Here is a 21,828-nt window from a genome sequence, read left to right as displayed (position 1 = left end):
AAATGTCATCTCTTTTAAGGTGGAATGTTAACAAGCAATTCATTTTAAACAGACTGTTGAACAAACTGCCTCCACAACTTGGTTTTTTTTTATCAAGTCTTGTTGCCAATTGTTTTGGCACCCATTTGATTTTATATTTTTTATACAAATAATTATTTTGTGATTTGTATAATATACTTGGGTCCAATTATTGTTTTAAAGGTAGTTTGGTAATTTAAATTTAAAGAATTATTATGTCTCAAACTCCACCCTTAAGTTTAGTCTTCATTGTGTTTGCAGTGTAGTTTTGCAAAATTGCATTCAGGGCAGTCATATCACTATACATATAATATACATATGTGTACATGTACATTCATATAATGTGAAAAAAAAATCACAAATATTGTCATGGTATTTTTAAGAAATTACCAATTTAACTTGGTTCATTGTACATTTTCTCTCTTTTTAAACAAGTGAATAACTGTCAAAATATGAATGTAGGGAGGTGGAGGGAGTCTAACTATAGCTGTACAAAAAGCATTACAACAAATAGATAACTGAAAGGTGTTTGCATAGGGAGGTGCTGGGGGCCTTGAGGGAGGGAGACCGAGTGAGAACTTAATGAAATGGAAAATTATTTAAGAACATACAGTATGATTTAAGAGGCACTGGATAATTTACATGGTTTTATGTGCATTATTAACATGATGTTTTTTTTTAATATCATGGGTATTGTCAATAACTGTATATTGTGATACTGCTAACTGCATTATAGATGCATAGCAGCTAATATTTTTATTGGTCAGTAGCTTGCATCACCTGTGAAAACATTCTGTTTTCTATTATTCTGTTCTTTTATTCTTATTTTTTAAAAAAGTAATTTCTAAAATAGAAAACAAATGCAAACCTATGAGACAGTATTTCCAAATTGGACAAAAATTTAAATAATTGTTTAATTAAAAAAAGTAAAAAAGTTAAGTAATCAGTAGTCTTTTGTTGAAACTTTTTTGAGGATATGCTAACAGTTTCTATTTTCAGTTTCAGTGTTGCTGCCGTTGAGGTAAAACGTTTGGATTTGGTGTGAAAAAAAAAAAATTCAGACGTGCTGGATGTTGCTGTAACTAGCTGGTCCACCTTAAGAGAGTGGGCGGGCTTAAGCGCTTTGACCAATGAGAGACCTCCTTTGCGTTTAAATAGCTCCGTGTGTCAATCATTTTTTCCTCCCCCCCCAGTCAAGCTCCACTCTCAATCCCAAGTACATCAATCGCCATATTGGGTGCTGAGCAGCCGTTTTCTCTCACTGCGGACGGGATTGACAGAGCGGCTTCAGTTCCTGTGCACTTTGTTTTGATGATCCGCGGAGAGGAGACGACTCACGGCTTCACGACACCGCGGCTGTTACCGTCTCCAGCTCGACGTCTGCATGGCATAAGGCGTCGTTTTACGCTTGTTTTGGATCTTGCGTCTCAGCGACGAGGAGGAGATACCCGTTGTTTTTGAACGGTGTTTTTTTTTTTTTTTTTTTTTTCTTCTAGTGGGGAAAAACTGGACGCTCCCGGCTGTTTGAAAAATCCTGCCTTTCCTATTTTGAGGGGAAAATGTCAGATGTTCGGCTATCAAACGGGAGCCCGACGCTGGAGCGGACGGAGCAGCGGGTGTCGGATCACCCGAAACCGTCAGCCTGCAGGAACCTGTTCGGCTCGATGGATCACGAAGAGTTAAAGAGGGATTTAAAGGGACATTTGCGGGAGATGGAAGAGGCTGCCTCCGCCAAGTGGGGCTTCGACTTCGCCAATCACACGCCGCTGCCCAACGGCAGGCTCGAGTGGGAATTAGTGGACTGCAAAGACGTCCCGAGTTTCTACAACGGGCAGACGCAGAGGAGGAAGAAGGGCGTCTGCTCTGCTGGGAATAACAATGTGGATCTAAATGGGAATCATAACTGTGTTGTGGTGGCTCCGAGCGAAGACAGCGACAGGGCTGACGGGCAGATGGAGTGCACGGAGCAGTGCACCGGGCTCAGGAAAAGACCTGCATGTCACGGTACTACATTTGCATCCAAATCACCACTGTTTTTCTGTAGCACAGGTAGCCAGGCTGGGGATTATTGCAGCGTATCGATCACCAGGCTGAAGAAGTGCACCGAAAATAATTTTATTTAGCGCTAAAATTGGAGCATAATTATTATTATTTTATTTTTTTTACATCTTGCCCGACAGTTTAACTGGACTTGCTTTATATCCATTTCATTTTTCGTAGTTTTTACTGACGGTAAATTGTGCTTTTTGCAGAAACCTCGGCCCAAACTAAGAGGTCACACACCAGCTCAGATGAGGTTAGCTGTCCAACCCTGAGCCACTCTGCAGAACACACACCCAGAAAGACCAGTCCCAAGAGACAAACGTGAGGACGAGACAACGGTAAGCAACTATTTTTAATTTTGTGTTATTTATTTATTTTGATTAGATGGTTTTGTTTTTTTTTTTTTGAATGGGCTCCTGCGTGTTGCACTTACAGCAACAGTCAGGGTAGAAAATACAGACTACTTGACGTCTTCCCAACTTCCAGCTGTTGACTGCTCCTAAGACAGATGTAAATTAAACAAAATGGCGATTGAAGAACATATTTATTGTATTATAGTGATTCTACTTAATGAAGTTCGGATTAAATGCTGATTTTAATTTCTAACAAACGTGCAGCATTGACAGGCAAAATACTCTTTTTGAGTGTGCACTTGACAGGTGTTGTCTCATTCATAGTAATAGTGAGAGTAAAAGTGCTGCTGAAGTTCACCAAAGCTTTCACTTGCATTTTTTTTGCTTATATCTTGTTTTGGCGCACTCTGATCGATGCAAAAGGAGTGAAAGGAGAAGAAGCGCGGCTCCACATTTAGACGCACTTTTACTACAGCCGCTGTCTGCCACGGCGAGCCCGAGTTTCCGACTAAACTGTAAACAACAAGTGAGCTGAACAACAGTGTAGTAGTAACACGTCAGCAGCCACTGCCCTCAGCGCAGAGCAGAGCAGAGCAGGGACGGGAAGGGGCTGGTCTCTCTCTCTCTGTGTGTGTGTGTGCTGCACACTGCACACACTTTGCACACTAATGTTACAACACACACACATCTGTCTCTGCCGGTGGAGAGTGTGTGCAGCAGAGGAGCCGTGCAGGTCTCAAATCAAGTGTGCTTGTTGGCCACGGCGAAGGGGAACAGGCATGAAATGTGCATTGTGGTGGCAGGATGTGAACTGTCAAGGCTGCAGTGAAGGAAACACCTAAACTCACCTTTTTAAGTGTATTTTTTTTTTAATTTGTAGAAGTGGGTCATTTCATTTTAGGGATGATTGCCATTTTTGGCACACAGAAATACGCATATAAACCTGGTATTTTTTTGATGGTCAATTTCTCTGTCAAATACCAGGTTTATGAGTACATGCCTGCTAGTTGCCGTTTTTGCTCCCTTTTGAAAAAAATCCTATAAATTATTATGGGTTTAGAATTCAAGACAGTGCAAGTTCAGATGTAAAATCACACCTGGTGCTATTGTTACACCTATAATATTTTGTGCAAAATCATATAAATGAGCAAACAATTCTTGCATCACCTCAAGAACTGTCACTGGTGAAAAACAACACTTGCAAGACAGTTTGCAGTGAATTCACACCCTATTTTTGGATGCTATCTTGTTGATTTCCAGTAAACCTCTCTTGTCCAAAGTGCAAGAAAATGTACAGAAGTGCACATGCATTTATTGTTTTTTTTGTTGTTGTTGTTTTTTAAAAAAGCAAAAACTATGCACAAATGTTCTGCAGGTTTCTGTAAATGATGCATGAAGCTCAGTATCCTAACTTTGCAGTCTCTTATTTATAATTTGCTCTTTCATCTGATTTCTACCACAGAGCCGAAGACGTATTTCCCCTTTTATGTGGGAAACCTCAGTGTTGGCCGATCATTTGGAAGAGGAACTACACAGCATCAGAAACATATCAACTCTCCTGAAGACGGGGGAGGACGCTGTTGAAGCACTGAATAGAAACACTAAAGTTGTGGCACTCAAATAAAAAAGTTACTGCCTCTAAAAGCAGTCAATGTAGCAGCGTGCAATTAGGTTTGATTTCCTTTTTTGCTCCTTTTTTTTACTACCTGTGTGTAAATAAATATACATATTATATTATATTTCTCTCCATATGTAGCACATAAGAAAAACATTATGATTTGAACACAAATCCTTTATGTAAAAAGGTGTGAATTTTTTGATTTGACTTGAAGAATTTGCAGTGTAGTTTGATACATGTTTCCAAAATGCTGTTCTGTTTTATTTGTTATTTTATTTTCTGAAAGGCGGTGTGACTCTGACACAGTCCCTAATTGCTACATTTAAAACAAAATCATGGCTTCTTACAGTTTCTTTACAGTGTATCTTCACTCCGTCATCTTCCTAACTCAGCAGTGAAGAACGGTACAAATGTAGCTCATCTGTTGTTCTTTTTATTTTTCCTTCCTCTGGTCATTTCAGTGTCATCAAGTGCAGGTTCTCCTAGAAGATCTTATTTCACCAGGAAATCAACACAGGAAAAAAAAAAAAAAACGTAATATTTCTGTTTCCTTTACATCACCTGGTATTTATTTTGTGATTGGTGCATTTAGCATCAGTTGAATCCTGGAATATGATCTCTTTTTTTTTTCTCAAGTTCTCCTGCACACCTCAGCCACGTTGTAATGGTGTGTTTGATTTCCTCTGGAGTTGTGAGGTACTCAGATATTGAAGGACAAAGACCATACAAACTGCACAGGTCGTGTTTAAAAGTCATCCTCTCTTTGACTGTATTCTTTTTTGTTTCATCAGCCTTAATGCTCTTCAGAGAGGAGGTTTTCTGTTAAAGGGTTGAATGTCCTACAATGCCAAATGCATGGTTGCTTCAGTAACAGTTGCCAGCACCACCTGTGCTCCTTAATTGACTTCACATCGTGTTACTTTGTGATAACCTTGACTTAAACTTCCATGTATGTTTTGTACTTTTTTTTTTTTTCCACCAATGTTGTTTAGCCTGCTGAGGATGCAAATGTGAGCATCTAAAAGCTTCCCTTTATTTGCCTGAAGTGTGTTCAAAGAGACCAGTGTACACCTGGGTGCAGAGAGAAAACAGCTTGTCTCAGAAATGATGCAGTCACCATGCCTGTGTATTTGTGTAAATCTTTTCAATGTACCTATGTACATAATTTTGTAAAAACACTGAGAAATTATACTAACTTATTTATGTCAAGCTTTTTTTTAATGTAGAATAAAAAATGGGTTTTTGATTACGGTTATCCAAAGTGGCATTTACTTTATTATAATTGTCTTATTTTGTAAAAGCATATTTTTGGTAGTTTTTTTTTTCTTATCAATAAGGTTGCAAACTGAGCCTGATAAAATATTTGATGTGCATTTTGTAATGTGTGGTTATAAAATGTGTTGCAATCAATTAAAAGAGAAAATTCAATCTATCTGACTTGTGATTGCTTTTTACACTTGGTGTAAATTCATCAGAACACACACTGTTGGTTTTATCTATTATAACTTGAAGCTAACGCTAAGAAAATAGCTGCATAAAAAAATATAGCATCAAAGCTTTCTGTTGAGTGTAAAACACACTGAGGTGCAGAGCTTTTGCAGCAGCTGTGTGAGTGGAGGCATCCTGGTACAATGCAGTGACACTCCCAATATGAATCCACCAGCGTTTTGAGCGGGGTGATGATTGACACTTTGGTCATCCAATGAAAAGCAGAGTGGGGAAAGCAGACCACTTGTTGTAGCCAGTAACATTCACTAACTTATCATGGGAATGGCTCTCATGGAAAAAATGTAAGTGCCTTGAGCTCAGATTACGATCCTCAACTACAAGGTAAAATACTGATACTTAAATTATTTTTTTAATCATTTTTTAACTTTTTTTTAAAACTTGTCTCAGTGGCATCTGTATTTCTGAGAGTGTCTGTGTGACTATGAGTGTGTGTGTCTAAGCAAGTGTGTGTGAGTGTGTTTTCACTTAAGAGTCTTGTGTGGTGTGTTTTAAATTATGTTGTTACCTTAAATTGTTCTTTCCACTTACAGGGTTTTTATTTAAATACGTAATTTATTATTATTTCATTTAAAGTTTTTTTTTTGTAAAATGTGCCATACTTAGTGGTGAAACTGCATTCAGCTTAGAAGTGTATTTTTGAAAATCTTATTCAAATCTGAATTTCATTCATGATGAATTAATAAAGTTATTACTTTTTATATTACATTTTAATCTATTTTTTATTTTAGATTTTAGATAAGTTTATATGATTATGGATTTTGTACTAATATTTAGTGTTGAGATGCTGTTAGAAATATACTTAAGCTGAAAAAAAAAAGTTACCAGTTCGGGATGAAACAATTATCCATTTTCACGATTAGTATTACTGTTTAAAATTTGAATGATCATGATTACCTTGTTTGATTATTGCTTAGCAACAGTTTTGGGTCAGTGAAAAGAATTTGCAATTCAACAATGCAATGCAGTTTCAGATCTTTGAGAGGTTTTCAATATAAAAATTGGTGAAATTATTTCAATGTGTGTATCAGGACTTCTTGAACATTTTCATAACATTTTAAAAATACTGTGATAATAACTGATCATTTCAGCCACCGTAATCCTGACATGAAATTTTCATAGTGTTTCATCTCTTTCTGTTTCCAACAGAAACACAACCTCACTTAACTGCTTCAAAACAAACTCATGTTTGCTCTGATGGAACTTGTACTATTGTTTTAATTTTTATTCTATTTTAACTCTTGTAATTGTGAGTGATGTGTGCCGGCAGCCGAGCCCTAATCCGTGTCAAGATGCTCTTTGACCTGCAGTAACTTTACTACACATGTGTCTCAGTGTCTGTCATGGCACATCTTCTGCTGTGAAACCCAAGTTAAAGATTTCACTGCACGCCTTCTCCCTGCTTCCTCCTCGTGCCACAGACACAGGAAGACACCTGCAGCAGCGCTTTAAAGCTGGACGGGTGGGGGCTCTGTATGTGTGTGTGTGTGTGTGTGTGAGGGGAGGGGTGGGGTAGGATAGGGTGGGGTGGGGGTGTCCAGTCCTGAAGTGTGCAGGTGGGTAACCTCAGCTCAGCCGTCCACCCCCACCCTGAGCCCGGCCCATTGTCCCAGTGTGTGGGCCTTTGTGTGGAGGGCCATTGTGAGGGGCCGGGGCCGGCCACTGTTGTGTCTGGGGCTTCTCTGCTCAGACAAAGAGCCCGTCTACGAGCCTCCACCCTGCCCAAACAGCAGACTGACTGACTGACTGACTGACTGACTGCTTGACTAGGTGGCTCCCTGGCTGACTTACTGACTGAGCGGCTGACTGGGTGTCTGTGTGGTTGACTGATGGATTGGATGGAGGCAGAAGAGGAGAAAGTGTGTGTCTCAGCCACTCTGCAATACCCAGTGTACAACAGTGTTAAATAGGAAGAAAGATTCAGTACAATGTGCAAATTATGTTTACTACTAATAAAAATGTTCATGCAACTTTGCTTTTAAATGCTGTATGTTTTATTTAATTGTGACAATTACAGGGGATTTTTTTTTAGAATTTAAAAATTTAAATTTAAGTATTTTTGAGTAAATAACTCACTGTGGTTTCGGTATGTGAGAAAATGTAGGTTGCACCCTACATGTCAGGAAATGATTCAGAATGTATACACCGCGTATATGGCAGTAGAGTTTTTTTGATAAGAAGTAACAAACACAAATTTTTACCAATGATACTAATTAAGGTCCAATTCCATTTAGTGTAGCAGAGCCAACATGCACAATAGGAGCACTTTAATTGTAATACCTGTGTTTACCAACTGTTTTATGTCAATATGACTGCTGTGAATATGATCTATTGTCATATATGTAAACAAACATTGTGAATCATTTCCTGTCATTTTGGTCGCAACCTACACTTTCCCACATACCACAATCACTACATCTCTCAATGTAATTTTTATTTTCTCAAAACTACTTGAATAAAATTTTTAAATTGTAAGTAAAATTCCTATAATCGTCATAATTTCATAAAAAATTATAAATTTAAAAGTAAAGCTGCAAGTAAATTTTTATTATAAAAAATGATTTTAATATTGTAGGCCTCTTATTCCACTTGTTTTCACACTGCTGTACATCTTGCATTTCTGATGAAACACACACTTTCTCCTCCTCTTCCTCCATCCAGTCAACCAGCAACCAAACAGACACCCAGTCAGCCGTTCAGTCAGTAAGTCAACCAGCGAGCATCTGCATTTCTGTCACTGTTCATTCCATTCAGGTCAAACAGAGTCAGGGTGCTGCTACTGTGCATGTGTCACTGGGAAGGCCCTGCTACACTAAATGGAATGGGACCTTAATTAGTATCACTGGTAACACCTGTGTTTACCCTGCTATTCCATATTAATGTGGCTGCCAAAAGGTCTACAAAGCAATGCAAAAATGTTCAGTGAAATGATTCCACCAATAATTGCCGATGCTGATGGTGTGTGTGTGTGTGTGTGTGTGTGTGTGTGTGTGTGTGTGTGTGTGTGTGTGTGTGTGTGTGTGTTAGGGTAACCAGATGCGAATGGGTCAAATTTTGGACAGGGAGTTGGACGTGTCATGTGAAAAGGATTAAAATAGAATAATTTAGCATAGTATCATTTGTTATTAATATTATGAAGATCAGTTACAAATGTAGATGATATGAAGCACAGTGTCCTGGCACAGGTGACAGGTGAGTCAAAGTCATTTTAAATGTCTTTTTAGCAGAGAAGACTCTTTTTTTTTTTTCCTCTTTTTCTTTTTTTTAGATATTTATAAGCAAAAATTCCCACAGTGGCGTATGCAGTCTCCATCATCTGGTTTAAACAGGTCGACTAACATCAACAATCTGTTATTTATAACCGGGGGTCTGTAACCTGCAGCTCTTTCACTCCTCTTCAGTGGCTTCCAGTGGTTTGACAAAAAATATATGGAACTGAACAGTGTTTTTTTTTTTTAACATTTTAATTTTCATTTATAATTGTTGTAGGTCTAAAGTGATTCTTACATTCTGCATTTGTAAAAATGTGCCGTCTGAATACACTGAACAAAAAAAGAGAGAAGTTTTAATATCTCGTCAACTAAAATGACTGAGCCCCTTTTCCTCTAAATTTTGTGGGTGGCTAGTCTTCAGTCTCCCGAGGCTAGCTATGGATGCCAAATCCAACAAAAGAAAAGTCTCAGAGGGAAACAGAGAATTTAATAGTTGCAGCTCCAAACTATTTTTTTTTTTTTCAGGCCAAGAATGGCTCTTTAGAGAGAAAAGGTTGCAGACCCTTGGCCTAATCACTGCAAGATAAAACACATCAATTTTAATTTTCAAAAACAAACGGGACATTTTTCAATAACTAAAAGCAGGAACTACAGCCCACACGACTGATTTGATCAGAATATTTTCACATATTCATATGTTGTTCATTATCTATGAGTGTAACGGCTGATTTTTTTAGGACAATAAAGGACAGGATACCGGATTCAGGACAACTGCTTCTAATTCTGGACTGTCCTGAATTTTTCAGGACATCTGGTCACCCGTGTGTGTGTGTGTGTGGGTGTGTGTGTGTGTGTATGTGTGTGTTAGGGCTGCACAATTAAAGGCAATTTTATTGAAATTGCAGTATGGCCAAGTGCAATATCCAAATTGCAGAAAGCTGCAATTTTTTGATAAAGGAAATTCTGTGAAAAAACAGCATTATAATGAAGTGCTGTAGTGCTGCAGAGACGCCCTGGCCTACACATCTTGTTCTCCAGATGTTTGTTTGGTACAAACCTCGACAAATATCACATCACCATGATTTTAATATTTCTTTTGAGTGAAATTGTGATGCAAAAATGACCATTCTCACTAATCATTTATCATACTGCAATATCTGTCAAAGTAATCACAATATGATTTTTTATGTGTGTGTGTGTGTGTGTGTATGAAATCCCATGCTATAGGTAAAACAATTTCAGCATTATTTTTATCTATACACTGAGCTCACTCACAGTAATGTGACTTGTGTCAACAACCTATTATTACTCAAGTGTTACATGGGCATTTTCTTATTTCTTCAGGCTATGGGAGGTATAATTTCACCACACTGATGTAACAATTACACACAGCGACAACAAAATGTTATGTTGTTGTAAAGGTCTGACACATGTCTCCATGAATTACATATAATTTTTCTTGCTGAATTCTAAAAATGAAAATTTTGAGCAGTTTTGTGTGCAGCGCAATTTTATCACATTTTTGTGTCCTGCATTTGACTTGCACACGGAAAATGCCTCATCATTCCTCGTTATTTCTCTTGGAGTGCCACATCAGTACTGAGAAATTGCTGAATAACCCCTTTTACACAATTCTTTCACAATGTAGAGTTTATCTGCTGAGAGTAAATTGTTTATTTGTGTGCTCCATAAAAATGCCCACAGATAACATGGTCAGTCATTTAAAAGGCCATAGCTGGGACTTCACTGTGTGGCCTCTGTGATGCAACAGTACATCTCTGCTTGCATAAGAAACACCTTTTCTGTTGCAGCAGGAATGTCCCTGAAAGCATTCCTGTAACACTCCGACACTCCATCACAGCCACCCAAACAAAACCACAGCGAACTCGAGGAAATTCCAGTGAGCCAGTCAATCAGAGACGTAGAAGGCATCGTCGGCCTGCGACATCTCGCATGTGCCAAGAATTCACACTTCCTTGCTATATCAACAGAAACAGGTTATCTTTTCCTGTTAACCGCCTCGGCACTTAATATAAAGTCACAAGTTCCTCCCCATGTTTCCTGCCCAGACCACAACCCACGTCATCGAGCTATTCCCTGGGCACCTCGGGCTCTGAATAAGGAGAAAGCAAGTGCCCACAAACAAACACCTAACATCCCTCTCTAAATGTCTTTCTCCTCCTGTTTCTTCCTTTCTCCAGCGTGCCTCTAGCAGCTGGAGAGCAGGCCAAATTGCATCTGAATTACTGTATTTTTTTTCCGGTTCTCTGAGCGTTTGTTTTAGCCTGCCTGGAATGCCCCGAGCGGGTGGGGTTTGGATTCAGTCAGCCAGGAAAGCTGTATCAATACAGGAAAAACTATTTCATTGAACAGCAAATGCTCTGACGTCACTTTGGTTCCTCAAACACCGAAGTGCGTGGAGTGTGTGAGATGTGTGTGCGAGAGTCTGGGAATGAGTGACAGGCAGAAAGCAGGGGGGAGGAGAATGTTACGGAGATGCAGCAGAACATCGAATGACAGATGTGCAGATGTGCGTCTGTGGTGCGTTTTTGCCGGGAAAAAAGGGGGGTAGTGGTGGTAATGCTCATTAAAGCAGCGCACCTGCAGTCTATCAAAGAGCCTTTATCTTTTATCAAGGCAAATCTGCTCAAGCACGCAGCACGAGACGTAAAAACAAGCAGGCTGTGCTGCACGCTCACTCTGACTCATTCTCTCTTTATCTCTCCTGACCAGTGGATGGTACCTGGGCCAGTAATCCCATCAGGAATGTCCAAGGATGCGTTTAGATGCATTTGGCCGAGAAATAGAGACAGAGCTTCCAGCTGGAACATCTGTGCAGAGCAGATAGACTTCTAGATTTCTTTTCTTGGACTTTTACTGTCAACCTCACTGCGATAGCCTCTTTCATTAAGTGCAATGATTAAATAAATAATCATCTTTAGCCAATGGCTTAGCTTTCATCTCAATACTGAGGGGACACATGTTAAGTCGGGGACATTTTGAGGATCAAACACTTTATTTCCTTCATTTATGCACCAGTTTGTGCATTTCTGAATTCAAAATATAATGGAATATAATGCGGTAACGATCCATGGCTAGCAGTCTGTCAAAATAAAAGTCCACTGCTACTTTTATGGGGGTTTTTTTGTAATGTTACCTACATCTGTTCAAATTTAACTTGGAAAACTTGGTCAGTTCTATGTTACTTACAAATGGAATGTAATACAAAATGTTTAGATTTTTTAACTTTTTTATTTATTTATTTATTTATTATTCAGTTACTTTGATCTCAATGAGGCTACTTGTTTAAATAAAGGATTATAAGAATAAAGCATAAATTATAACTGCAACCAGTAATTATTTTCATCATGTATAAGAGTTTGATTTCTTTTCCTTTAATCAATTAAGTGTTTAGTCTATAAAATGTCATGTTACACACAAGGAGAAATACACAGATTACTTAAGTACAGTGTGTCTACAAGGCACTGGGTTATTTGCATTATATTCCAAGTGTATTATTAATGTGATGTTATTACTTCATTTTTAAATATCACAGTTATTGTTGATACTGGTAGACGCCCACTTAGATTTTTTTTTTTTTTTTAATAAATCAGCTAATTAATTGAATAAGTTTTTGTGGACTGACTACACAATTTATTGTCCAATCATTCCAGTATTAAAATAGATTATTAAATAAATACCCTGACTAATTTGACCTGTTACAGTCAAATTAAATTTGCAATTGTAGGATCAATTAGGGCCGATGAAGTAATTTTAGTTGTGGAGATTGTGTGTGTGTGAGTGTGTGTGTGTGTGTAAGTGAAGAGACACATAGCAATTCACTGTGGTGGAGACATCGCTTCAATAAAAGTTAAATTGTGTGTGAGTTGTTGGAGTGTTGCATTTAAAGTAACTGCAGACATATTAATTCTATTTTTGTGTTGTTTTTAATGCTGTATGACCAAATGCAGCTTTTCCCTGAAACAGTTTGTGACATAGTTACATGTGAAGTATAATTCTATAGAAGATGTACAGTAACTGAGTGTCAATTAGCAGAAGAGCATTTCCACACATGATGATGACAGCATGGGTGTGTGAGGATGTGATGCGACTTTGACATGATGTAAAATATTTCCATATGACGCAACTTTTTGTGACATTCGCAGAAGTTTATGTGGCAATAATTCCAGTCAGTCAAAATGCATCTTACAACAGAGACCACAGTATACATCGAATTACATCCCATCATCCACCGAGCCAGCCTGCCATAATGTGTAAACCAACGACAAGGGAACACTGACGGTTAAAATGACACGGAATGGAAAATTGTCTTCAGCGTTGTTTTGGATCGGTACCAGAAATGCATCAACTTTCCACTTTTCAGGAGCAATAAAGCGTCCTACATTTCATATGAATATACCCAGACTTCTTTCTAACTTTTAAGAAAAAAAAATGTATTTTATTTATTTATTTTTTTGTCCTGCTTCTGCTGCCCTCATCAGGAGGCTCGTGGGGCCTCCGCGCTGCAGGCTCCTCAGTTCTGGTGTTGAAAAGATTCCTGCCATAAGAATGAGTGAACATGTTCTCCAACACAGGGCCTGATGAGAAAAGCAGACTCCTCACCATATGAAACCTACCTCTGCCTTTGGACAGCCATGGATGTGGTCCATTGGCCTCCCAATATTCAATTTTTCACTCTGTTTTCAATTTTCACTCCCTGCTGATTACGGTGTTGCTGTTTTGGGGATTTTGAGCGGCCTCTCTGTGCAAATTTAACTGAGTGGAGGCATGTACAGAAACTAAGAACACTAATTTGCTTCACACACGCAGGACCTATTACTTCCCTTTTTCAGGCAAAACCCCCCCAAAAAAACTACCGTACGGGCAAGGGTGCAAATTATGGGGGGGACAAGGGGGTCTGGACCCACCTTTTCTGTGAAAAACAGACAGTTGTCCCCTTCAACATTTCATTGTAAACATTACTATAAAATTTTAGACAATATTATCATACAGTGGCGGTCTGAGGGGCACGGGCGACAAAAATAAAAAGGGCATCAGCTGTATGCAGTGGAACATCAGTGCACCGAAAGTTGTGATATACTTATAAGGTTTTGTTCAAGGGGCGCTCAAGAGGGCACTAAACCACGTCGTCTCGGACACCAGGCCACTCTAGACGACATTTCTAACGTTTCGTCGAGCATGGAGGCACCAGGGGGGCGGCTGACCTCCAATAAGGAGCTACTTTGTAATGTCAAACGAGACTCTTTACTTTTATCACTCGATGGAATAAAACACATTCACAGACTGAATTTTGTTCGCTCCAGTAGCTTGTGGTTAAATCTTGCGCGTCAAATGTGGCCGCCATATTGGTACAGGGCAGCCATGTCTCTTACTGCATGTACACCTGTGGGGACAGGAGGTCTCAGTATATTCTTTTTTTTTCTTGCATGTAAAATGGCTGTCATGATGTAATTTTGTTACTAATTTTGGAAATAAATTAGGACTTAATTAATCAAAAAGACATAATTACAACAAACATGGTGTTAAAATAGTAAGTTTCTGGTCAGTTTCACATTTGGTGCCCCCTTCAGGAACTGTTCTTGAGAATTTTCTTGTGTTTATTGTCCCTCCATGAAATCCGCCCTAAATATCCACATAAATAACAGACTGGGTAGAGGTTGATCGGGATTTTGATAGTGGTTGATGGGTGAATAAAAATCTGTGTCTACCGTATCTCCTCATCATCCCTGAAACCTCATCCTTCACGCGTCACTTCCGAGAATTTGTGTTGTATCTACAGTGATAAGAAGTCAGTAATAATGAAACCTTATTCGACAGGCTTTTCAAGTAATCCTCAGGCTGTATGTTCATGCTCTGTTTTCGCTTCCCTATTCTAATCAAATATACTTCTACAAATCGAAACAAAGCACCAGACTGGTGTTCAAAGCTTGTACAGTGTATCACGTCTGTGTTGTTTTGAAATAACAGCCCCCCTCTCGCTCTTACAGTAGCTCCATGGTGCAGCTGTCCACCATGCCTAACATTCTGCCTCGGCGGGCCAAACCCCAGCACACCACTGAAGTCCTTCCAGTTTCTAGCCAGGAATTCTCTCCCTGTCTGGGGGGAAAAGTCCCCAATAATATGACCTATATAGGCAGCTTTCCTTTGCCCCCTCTGCAGCACCTCGTACCCCCCCCCTTCAAAGTGTGCTCGGACCTCTGCTCAAATCTGCAGCAGCCGTAACAACACATTAGCGGCAGTCACACTTAGCATAACCGGCCCAGGGAGGGGTTTCTATGGCAGGCTGGACGCGGGATGTGAAACTGAGCAGCTCAGACGGATCTTTGGATCTGAACGGTGCCGGTTTATGCTGTTGTTCTTGGCTGCGGAGCTTTCCTCTGGTCCCGGAGAGGGGTGGGGCACGGTTCACCACAGACATATGGCCGAGGGAAATCTCGTAAGGCCAAAGGTCACAGGGGGTCAATCTAACCTCCTGGCCTTTGGTTGATTTATTATCCCATGGGGTGATGTCGCCCTTCTTGGACCAAACAGAGCAGAGGTCAAAGGGCGTACTGTATCTGTTGCCGTTGTGAAAGGCTGCATAGAAAAGCAGTTTTCTGAGTCGGGGCTAAGGGGACACAGAGGGCCCTGAAAACACAGCCCAAAGTATGGTGGGGCCACTTAAGATGAGAAACCTTACCACTGCGGCATTTCCCACAAGGAAGCCATGGAAACCAAGTCAATACTTAAGTAATAAGAGGGCTTAAAACTGATTTGGACATCTAAGAGGTGCTGTTAGGCACAACATGAATAGCTGTCTCATGTCTCTTGTTGCTAAAGCTTAACCTTGGTGGACCTGCTTTCATACCAAACTGCCTACACAACATAATCATAAAAATATGTAAAATCTTTTAAAACTAGCCAAAAATAATTCTATATTCTTCCAAGCAACTCCCTTTCAGTTCCCAGAAGTGGGAAGTAAAGTTGAAAAACTTATTATACTTATAAGCATTTATTAACTTTTCAGTTTTACTAGCCACATTTGAACAAAAACATCATTCTCAACATTTTCAGAACAGGCTCATTACTTTCGTTTCAATAAATTTAAGGGGATTTGTTTTTATTATTTTGTATTTTGCATCACTGTTCGCCACCTTCCCTACATCAAGACTGATTTCAACTGAAATAGAGACAGGACAATAACGCGATTTGCTGGTGTAGCTTGTTGACAGCAACGTAAAAGACGTAACAAGACAATAATGATAACAATAAAGATCTAACAAGATGAAAATGATGTAACGAGATGAAAATAATAAGCGAGGGAATTCAACTGTGAAGAAAAGGTGAGGCTCAGTTAGCGCAGCACAGAAACAGCTAATAGAAATGTCCTGTCCCTCCGAGCACATTTCAGGGCCTGTACTGTCACTTTGACTTGAGTAAAGAACTGGAATCAGTACTTCTATTTTTACCAGATTCTAACAGGATCACAGGTGTGCGTGTTTATTGGGTGTTTTACGATGGTTCTGAGCCAGGCTAAGCCAATCAGCGTAAACTGGGGCAGCCCATTTTATACTTGAAGACCAAAAATGGGAATGTCAAGTATTCTGTTGTAAAGAGGTGCGTGCGGGGAGGCCGAGGAGCCGCAACAACTGTCCTCCAGGCAACTGCCAGCTTCAGCTATTTAGGGACAACTCCTGACAGAGTGGCTGGCATCAGCTGCTGCTGACATTGTTTGTCACAATCTTGGTTGACACAGTACAAACACACACACATGCACATGCACACACACCTGTTGACTCATATCTGCTTTCATATAGCACTGCTGGGCCTCTACATGCCTGGGCCTCTCTAGACAGGTGGCCTCCAAGCACCCCCACGGTGGGCAGGCACGACCGCACAGCCTGACGACTACCACCCGCTCACCAGCCACGGCCTCCCAGCTGAGCCTGTTTGGCTGTTTTTGTGCATGTGAAATTTTTTGTGGGGAAGAAAATAAATGAGAAATACAGGCCATTATGCGTTCATTGTGTGAGCCATAGACCGCTTTGTCTCATGGATCTCCAGCCTAACAGCACTCCACCATCTTCACGTGACTTTGTTTATCTATGGACAAAACACAGCTCCTTTCACAGGTCTTCTCTTCATGACTCAACATTTAAAAAAAGTTTAATGTTCAAAATCAGCAAAAGAAAATGCAAATTAAATTGGGGTTTTCATCCACTGCTGTTATGTTTGAGCTAAAAAGCCGGGGGGCCTAATTCTTTTGTCAGCTGCCATTAAAACATGGCAGAAGAAGAGATGATGTAATTAAAAGAGCGCAATTCAAACCTCAAACAGCAGAAAATAATGTAGAAAATATGATGGAAATATGGCATTTCTGTTTGTTTCATGTATTAATTCAGGAAGGTTGCAGTCTCAGTTGAATGAACATCAGTCTCATTCTTCATGTATGTCATGATTTGTTCACTAAGTCTGTTTCCATTCAACTTCACTGCATTTTGCCTTTGTGGATACATCAACTTTTCCATCTCAGCCAAACGCAAAAACATGTCTGTGATATTTCAAATTTTTTTTTTTTGCCACTCAGGTTTTTTAATGCACAAATTGAAAGTGCATGTAAGAAAAAGTAGCAAGAAATACACTTTAAGATAAATGAGTAAAAAAAAAGACTGACTTATTGTTTCATCAGAGTAATTTGACAGATAATGTAATGAAATAAAGAATTTAAACCTGTATTCATTGATTTTTTTTGGCCACTTGGGGGCAGCAAACTAATCTGATATATTATTTACTTAAAAAGTTAATTAAGTGAACATGTTAGCAAACAGCAGCTTAATTACACATTGAACAGACAGAGGGCAACATCAACGTTCATTTGGAGTTGTGTTTGTGTCCAGCTGACAACACCTGGGTTTATGGGCGGGAACTCTATGTCGTCTCCCCAACCCTGGTCATTACTGCGCAGACTCTGGCTTCAAATTACGGCAGCGCATATATCTTCATTTTTGTACAGCGGGAGGAAGTTGAGACACATCATGCATTTTTATTCTATGGTCGCTGTTTTGTCTGTGTGGTGTCCGGTGCTGTAAGTAAGTTATTTATTGAAGCAGCTTTAACATTAAATTAAATGACAGTGTGTAATGTAAAAGGGCTGCTATTTATATTGTAATTTATTGTACCATTTCCACTGACAGTCGGCACGTCAGGATTCAAGTCTTTTCTTTGCTTTACAAACAAAAACAACAATAAGTCTGCAGTGACCAAAGCTCAGATAAGCCAGTTGAACTCTAAGTGAACACAAATTTAAATTTGACAAAAAGACAATACCACAGTAACTTTGCTTTGATTCTGCTGTATCTAACTAAAAGTTTGTGCTGGTATTTTATAAGCTGATTATAATCATGATTTTAAGTGTAAGATGTATAAGTACCACAATATATGTCCATATATGTTTGTCTTCTACTGGACTATTTTCAGCAGCATAATGAAGTTCTGTTCTATTCTGAGTGCGGCTCAGGTGGCAGGATCAAAGACGACACGGACGATCGACAAAGCTCAGAGAGTCTAGCGTTTCATGACCTAGCATGAGCTCCTCCTCTGCACACACCCGCCAGATTTCACTGTCCAGCATCTGTGACAGTGTGTCCCTTATATTCTCCTTTTAACTGCTTCCTCAGATCCTCTTTTAGGTTGCTGCTCCTGTGTACTTCTGAGATCAAACTGTCTTTTGAAGTGCGAGTCTCTCTCTTCTCTCTGTCTAGTCTTGAGATGAAAGAGGAGCACGGGGTGACACAGAGCGGCCTCTGCAGACGGAGGTAGCCATGGGGTCTCTCTTTCTTCCCTCTGTCTCTGCCAAAATCCCCCAGCAGTGATAGAAACCAGAGGAGGACAAAAGGCAGCGGAGCTCTGCGGCCCTCCGGCCCATGTAGTCTCTCTGGCTAATTGAAAATGGCTTTGCTCTCCTCTTTACTCTCTTATGCTCCTGCTGTCCTCCTCCTGCCTTCTCTCTCTTTTTCCCCGGCCTGTCCACCCCTCCCACGGGACGACCCTCCCTCCTTCCTCCTCTGTCTCTCTCGGCACTGGACTGTGCTGATCTTGGGACATCCCCAGTATTTTTTGGCCTTTGAAGGCAAATATAATTGAGTGGTAACATGAGACGTATTCTCTTTTTCCTCTGCATGCCTCGTTCAACGGGTTATGGAATATTGAAGTTCAAAGTAGGCGCGGTGGACGTGTTATTTTTTCTTTCTCTTCCCTCCTTCGTGGTGATTGCAGTGTGAAAGGAATTTAGTGAAACGAGGAGTTGAGGAGATTTTAGTTGGATGGAAACTCCGGCCCATGGCTTACCTTGACCCAGCTCGAGCTGGTGATTTGAACAAACGCCCCCCGAAAAACTATAAGACAGGTCTCGCCCTCCAATGAAAGCAAATTATGGAATAGATGAACTGGTAATCAAATTCCTCCCGAACCTAGAGAGCAGGCCAGAGTGTAATGAAATGGAGTTTTATTATTTACAGCAGAGCTACAGTGCAGAGGGTGTGCGTGAATATCATTTACAATCATTTCAATTCATCTGTACAACAGGAGCCTCACTCTCTGTGTTTCCCATCACTCCAACAAGCAGACATGTTCCAAGTTGATCTTTCCACATGATAATAAATACAGTACAATAAGGCAATGTTTCTATTTACAACTTTTATAAAACTGTACAGGAGAACAGACAGACAGATATGTATCTGTCAAAAAGTTGTGCCTTTAAAGGGACAGTTCATCCCAGAATCAAACATACATATTTTTCCCCTGGCTTGTAGTGCTATTTACCCAACTAGATTTTTTGGGTGCGAGTTCCAGAGTTTGGGAGTTATCAGCCGAAGAGATGGCAAAAATGGCATTTGGCTTGTGGTGCTCAAAAATACATTTGAAAAACTTCCAAAAATCATGACCCAGTTACTCAAGATAATCCACAGACTTTGCTGTGAGCAGTTTCATGGAGGAACTACTTTCTTTCTGTAGCAGAATCTACTGGAACTATTTTCTTTCTACTACACTTCATGTACTTCCTATATGAAAGTGCTCACAACAAGGTCTGTGGTTTATCTTGAGTAAGTGGGTCATGATTTCTGAAAAGAGACGCTGGTTTTGAATTTTTCAAATGTATTTTTTGGTGCTTTGAGCACCACAATCCAAGTGCCGCTTAGTCCCATCATAGTGGAGAGAAGGCAGACATCTCTATGGCCGCTATCTCCAAAACTTTGCAACTCATGCTAAAACTATCTAGACGAATAAATAACACTACAGGCCAGGGGGAAAAGTATGTATTTTTGATTTTAGGGTGAACCGTCCCTTTAAAACTCAACCACTTTATTTAATGTAAGATAAATAATAGCTATATTTTAACCACCGCAAAAATTATGAAAATATATACTAGTGCAGAGAGAAAGCCTCTCCTCTTTCCCCTTCCCTTTTCACCCCTCTTTTGTGTGTGCATCCGTCTTTTTAGGAATGTGCATGCTATAATTATGGGAAGCCTTTCATACAGTAGCTACATAGTTGAGTTATTTTCTATTTTCTACTTCCTACATGCCTCAGCGTCCTGTCAGATAAATACTACGAGCATGGGAACAAAGTGAGAGCATTGTCTTTTTGTTTCAAACATGTACTCTCAGTGGTAGGTGGATATTTCCAAACCTTTCACACAGAATTAGAGCGCCTGCTCCTCAAAGCTTACTGTTTAAATTCTGCACATTTTCCAGTGTTTCTTTTCATTAGTCGCTCACAGTGAGTAATCTCCCCTTACCAGGAATTCAGCACTTAATTAGCTCTGGAGAGAAAAAATAATCAGAGCTTTAATGGGGCAAATTTATTTCAAATTGCACACAGCAGTGTGAGCCCCCTGAAGAGGGTAATGGAGGATATTAAGCAGGGTGCTGGGGGTTGGTGTGAGTGCTTAAAGAGTTTGAGATCGATATACATATGAAATCTCTCATGCCTATTCCTGTAACACAGCACCGGGCCCTGTCACGGCAGTTTGGCTATTTTTATTAGCTTCAGCGTAGCTGTAAATCAGCACTATGTTAGCCACCCAGACACATTTCTTCAGTTCCATTTCTTTTACTCCAGCCTTCCGGTCCCTAACGCAGGGCAAAGTCAACAGATAATCTGCCCTTCCCTCCTCGTGTTATTCGATCACTACTAACAAACACCCGCCGCAGCCTAAGTACAGTTAGGCTAGATGGATATGTGGCTATGGAAATAACCCTGTTGTGTACTGGGTGTGGACGGTGCCAAGATAATCAGAAGGATTTGAGGAATGCCTCTGCCATGGCCGGACTCTCAGTTTTTCTCTGTGTCTTTGGGGAGTTTGAGTGCTTTGATTGCATTACGACTTCATTACTGGGTTAGTTAGCTTTGGAATAATATTTGGAGTAGAGGAATGCAGCTCAGTGACAGGCCACACATAAATTAACATTATCTGAGTGGTGTGATTATGAGGCTAATGTAGTGAAATAAATTCATACAGCGTGTCGCTGCTTGAATGACTGTACGCTTCAGGGGAAGACTGAGGGCCCACAATGCTAGTGTAGAGGAGAAAGCTACATTTAGACAAGAACAAAAAGACCCAAACAGGGCTGATAATCATCAGAAGAAAGAGGTCAGTCAGCCTTCTTTCTACACCATGAATCCCACTCTCTTGCTTTCATGTCCCAGACCAAAGCAGCGGCAAGTGGACAATTAAAAGTTGTTCTTTTCTCAGCAGCCAAAAGTCAGTGAGAAAAATTTGCAAATGGAAGAGAAGGAGGGGGTTTTGGAAGACTGAGTCCCCTTTTTATTTGCAGGCTGGCCCTCGTGTTTATGTGAACTCCTGGTGATGATGTCACCATACCCACTGCGACCATCGCTGCGTCATCAGGGCCCCTCGTCGATGCTGGCACCCATGCGCTTCTGGATGGTCACCCTGCGGATGGAGGGCTTGGAGGTCAGCTCCGGCTTGGGCGGAAACTGCTCCAGCAGGATCCGCAGGACCGCGTCCATTTTCTGGTCCATCTGAAGGACCTGGATGGAACACAAAAGACAAACG

At 40.3% G+C, this 21,828-nt stretch overlaps 2 protein-coding genes across 3 annotated transcripts in view; one reads left to right on the top strand and one right to left on the bottom strand.

Moving 5' to 3' along the window:
* Window positions 1–1,130: 1,130 nt before the first annotated feature.
* cdkn1bb (cyclin dependent kinase inhibitor 1Bb) lies at window positions 1,131–5,460 on the top strand. The gene is made up of 3 exons (XM_084733889.1): window positions 1,131–2,022; window positions 2,271–2,399; window positions 3,877–5,460. Exons 1-2 carry the CDS (start codon window positions 1,578–1,580, stop codon window positions 2,384–2,386), a joined length of 561 nt encoding a protein of 186 aa, XP_084590015.1. The 5' UTR covers window positions 1,131–1,577; the 3' UTR covers window positions 2,387–2,399; window positions 3,877–5,460.
* Window positions 5,461–19,239: 13,779 nt separating this feature from the next.
* kcnq1.2 (potassium voltage-gated channel, KQT-like subfamily, member 1.2) overlaps window positions 19,240–21,828 on the bottom strand; it is a 220,935-nt gene continuing 218,346 nt past the window's right edge. For both annotated transcript variants that reach the window (XM_084733895.1, XM_084733896.1), the window contains one exon: window positions 19,240–21,803. In XM_084733895.1, the coding sequence (XP_084590021.1) occupies window positions 21,657–21,803 (147 nt within the window). In that variant the 3' untranslated portion in view covers window positions 19,240–21,656. The remainder of the gene's footprint in view (window positions 21,804–21,828) is intronic.

Source organism: Lutjanus erythropterus, chromosome 13 (genome assembly GCF_056507025.1).
Source record: "Lutjanus erythropterus isolate fLutEry1 chromosome 13, fLutEry1.hap2, whole genome shotgun sequence".
In the NCBI taxonomy this organism is placed as follows: Eukaryota; Metazoa; Chordata; class Actinopteri; order Lutjaniformes; family Lutjanidae; genus Lutjanus; species Lutjanus erythropterus.
This window is presented reverse-complemented; position numbering and strand designations above follow the sequence as displayed.

Coding starts and splice junctions, on each gene's coding strand:
- cdkn1bb (XM_084733889.1), top strand. CDS start 1,578: ATGTCAGATGTTCGGCTATCAAACGGGAGCCCGACGCTGGAGCGGACG. Junction 2,023..2,270: donor GAAAAGACCTGCATGTCACG/GTACTACATTTG, acceptor TGCTTTTTGCAG/AAACCTCGGCCCAAACTAAG.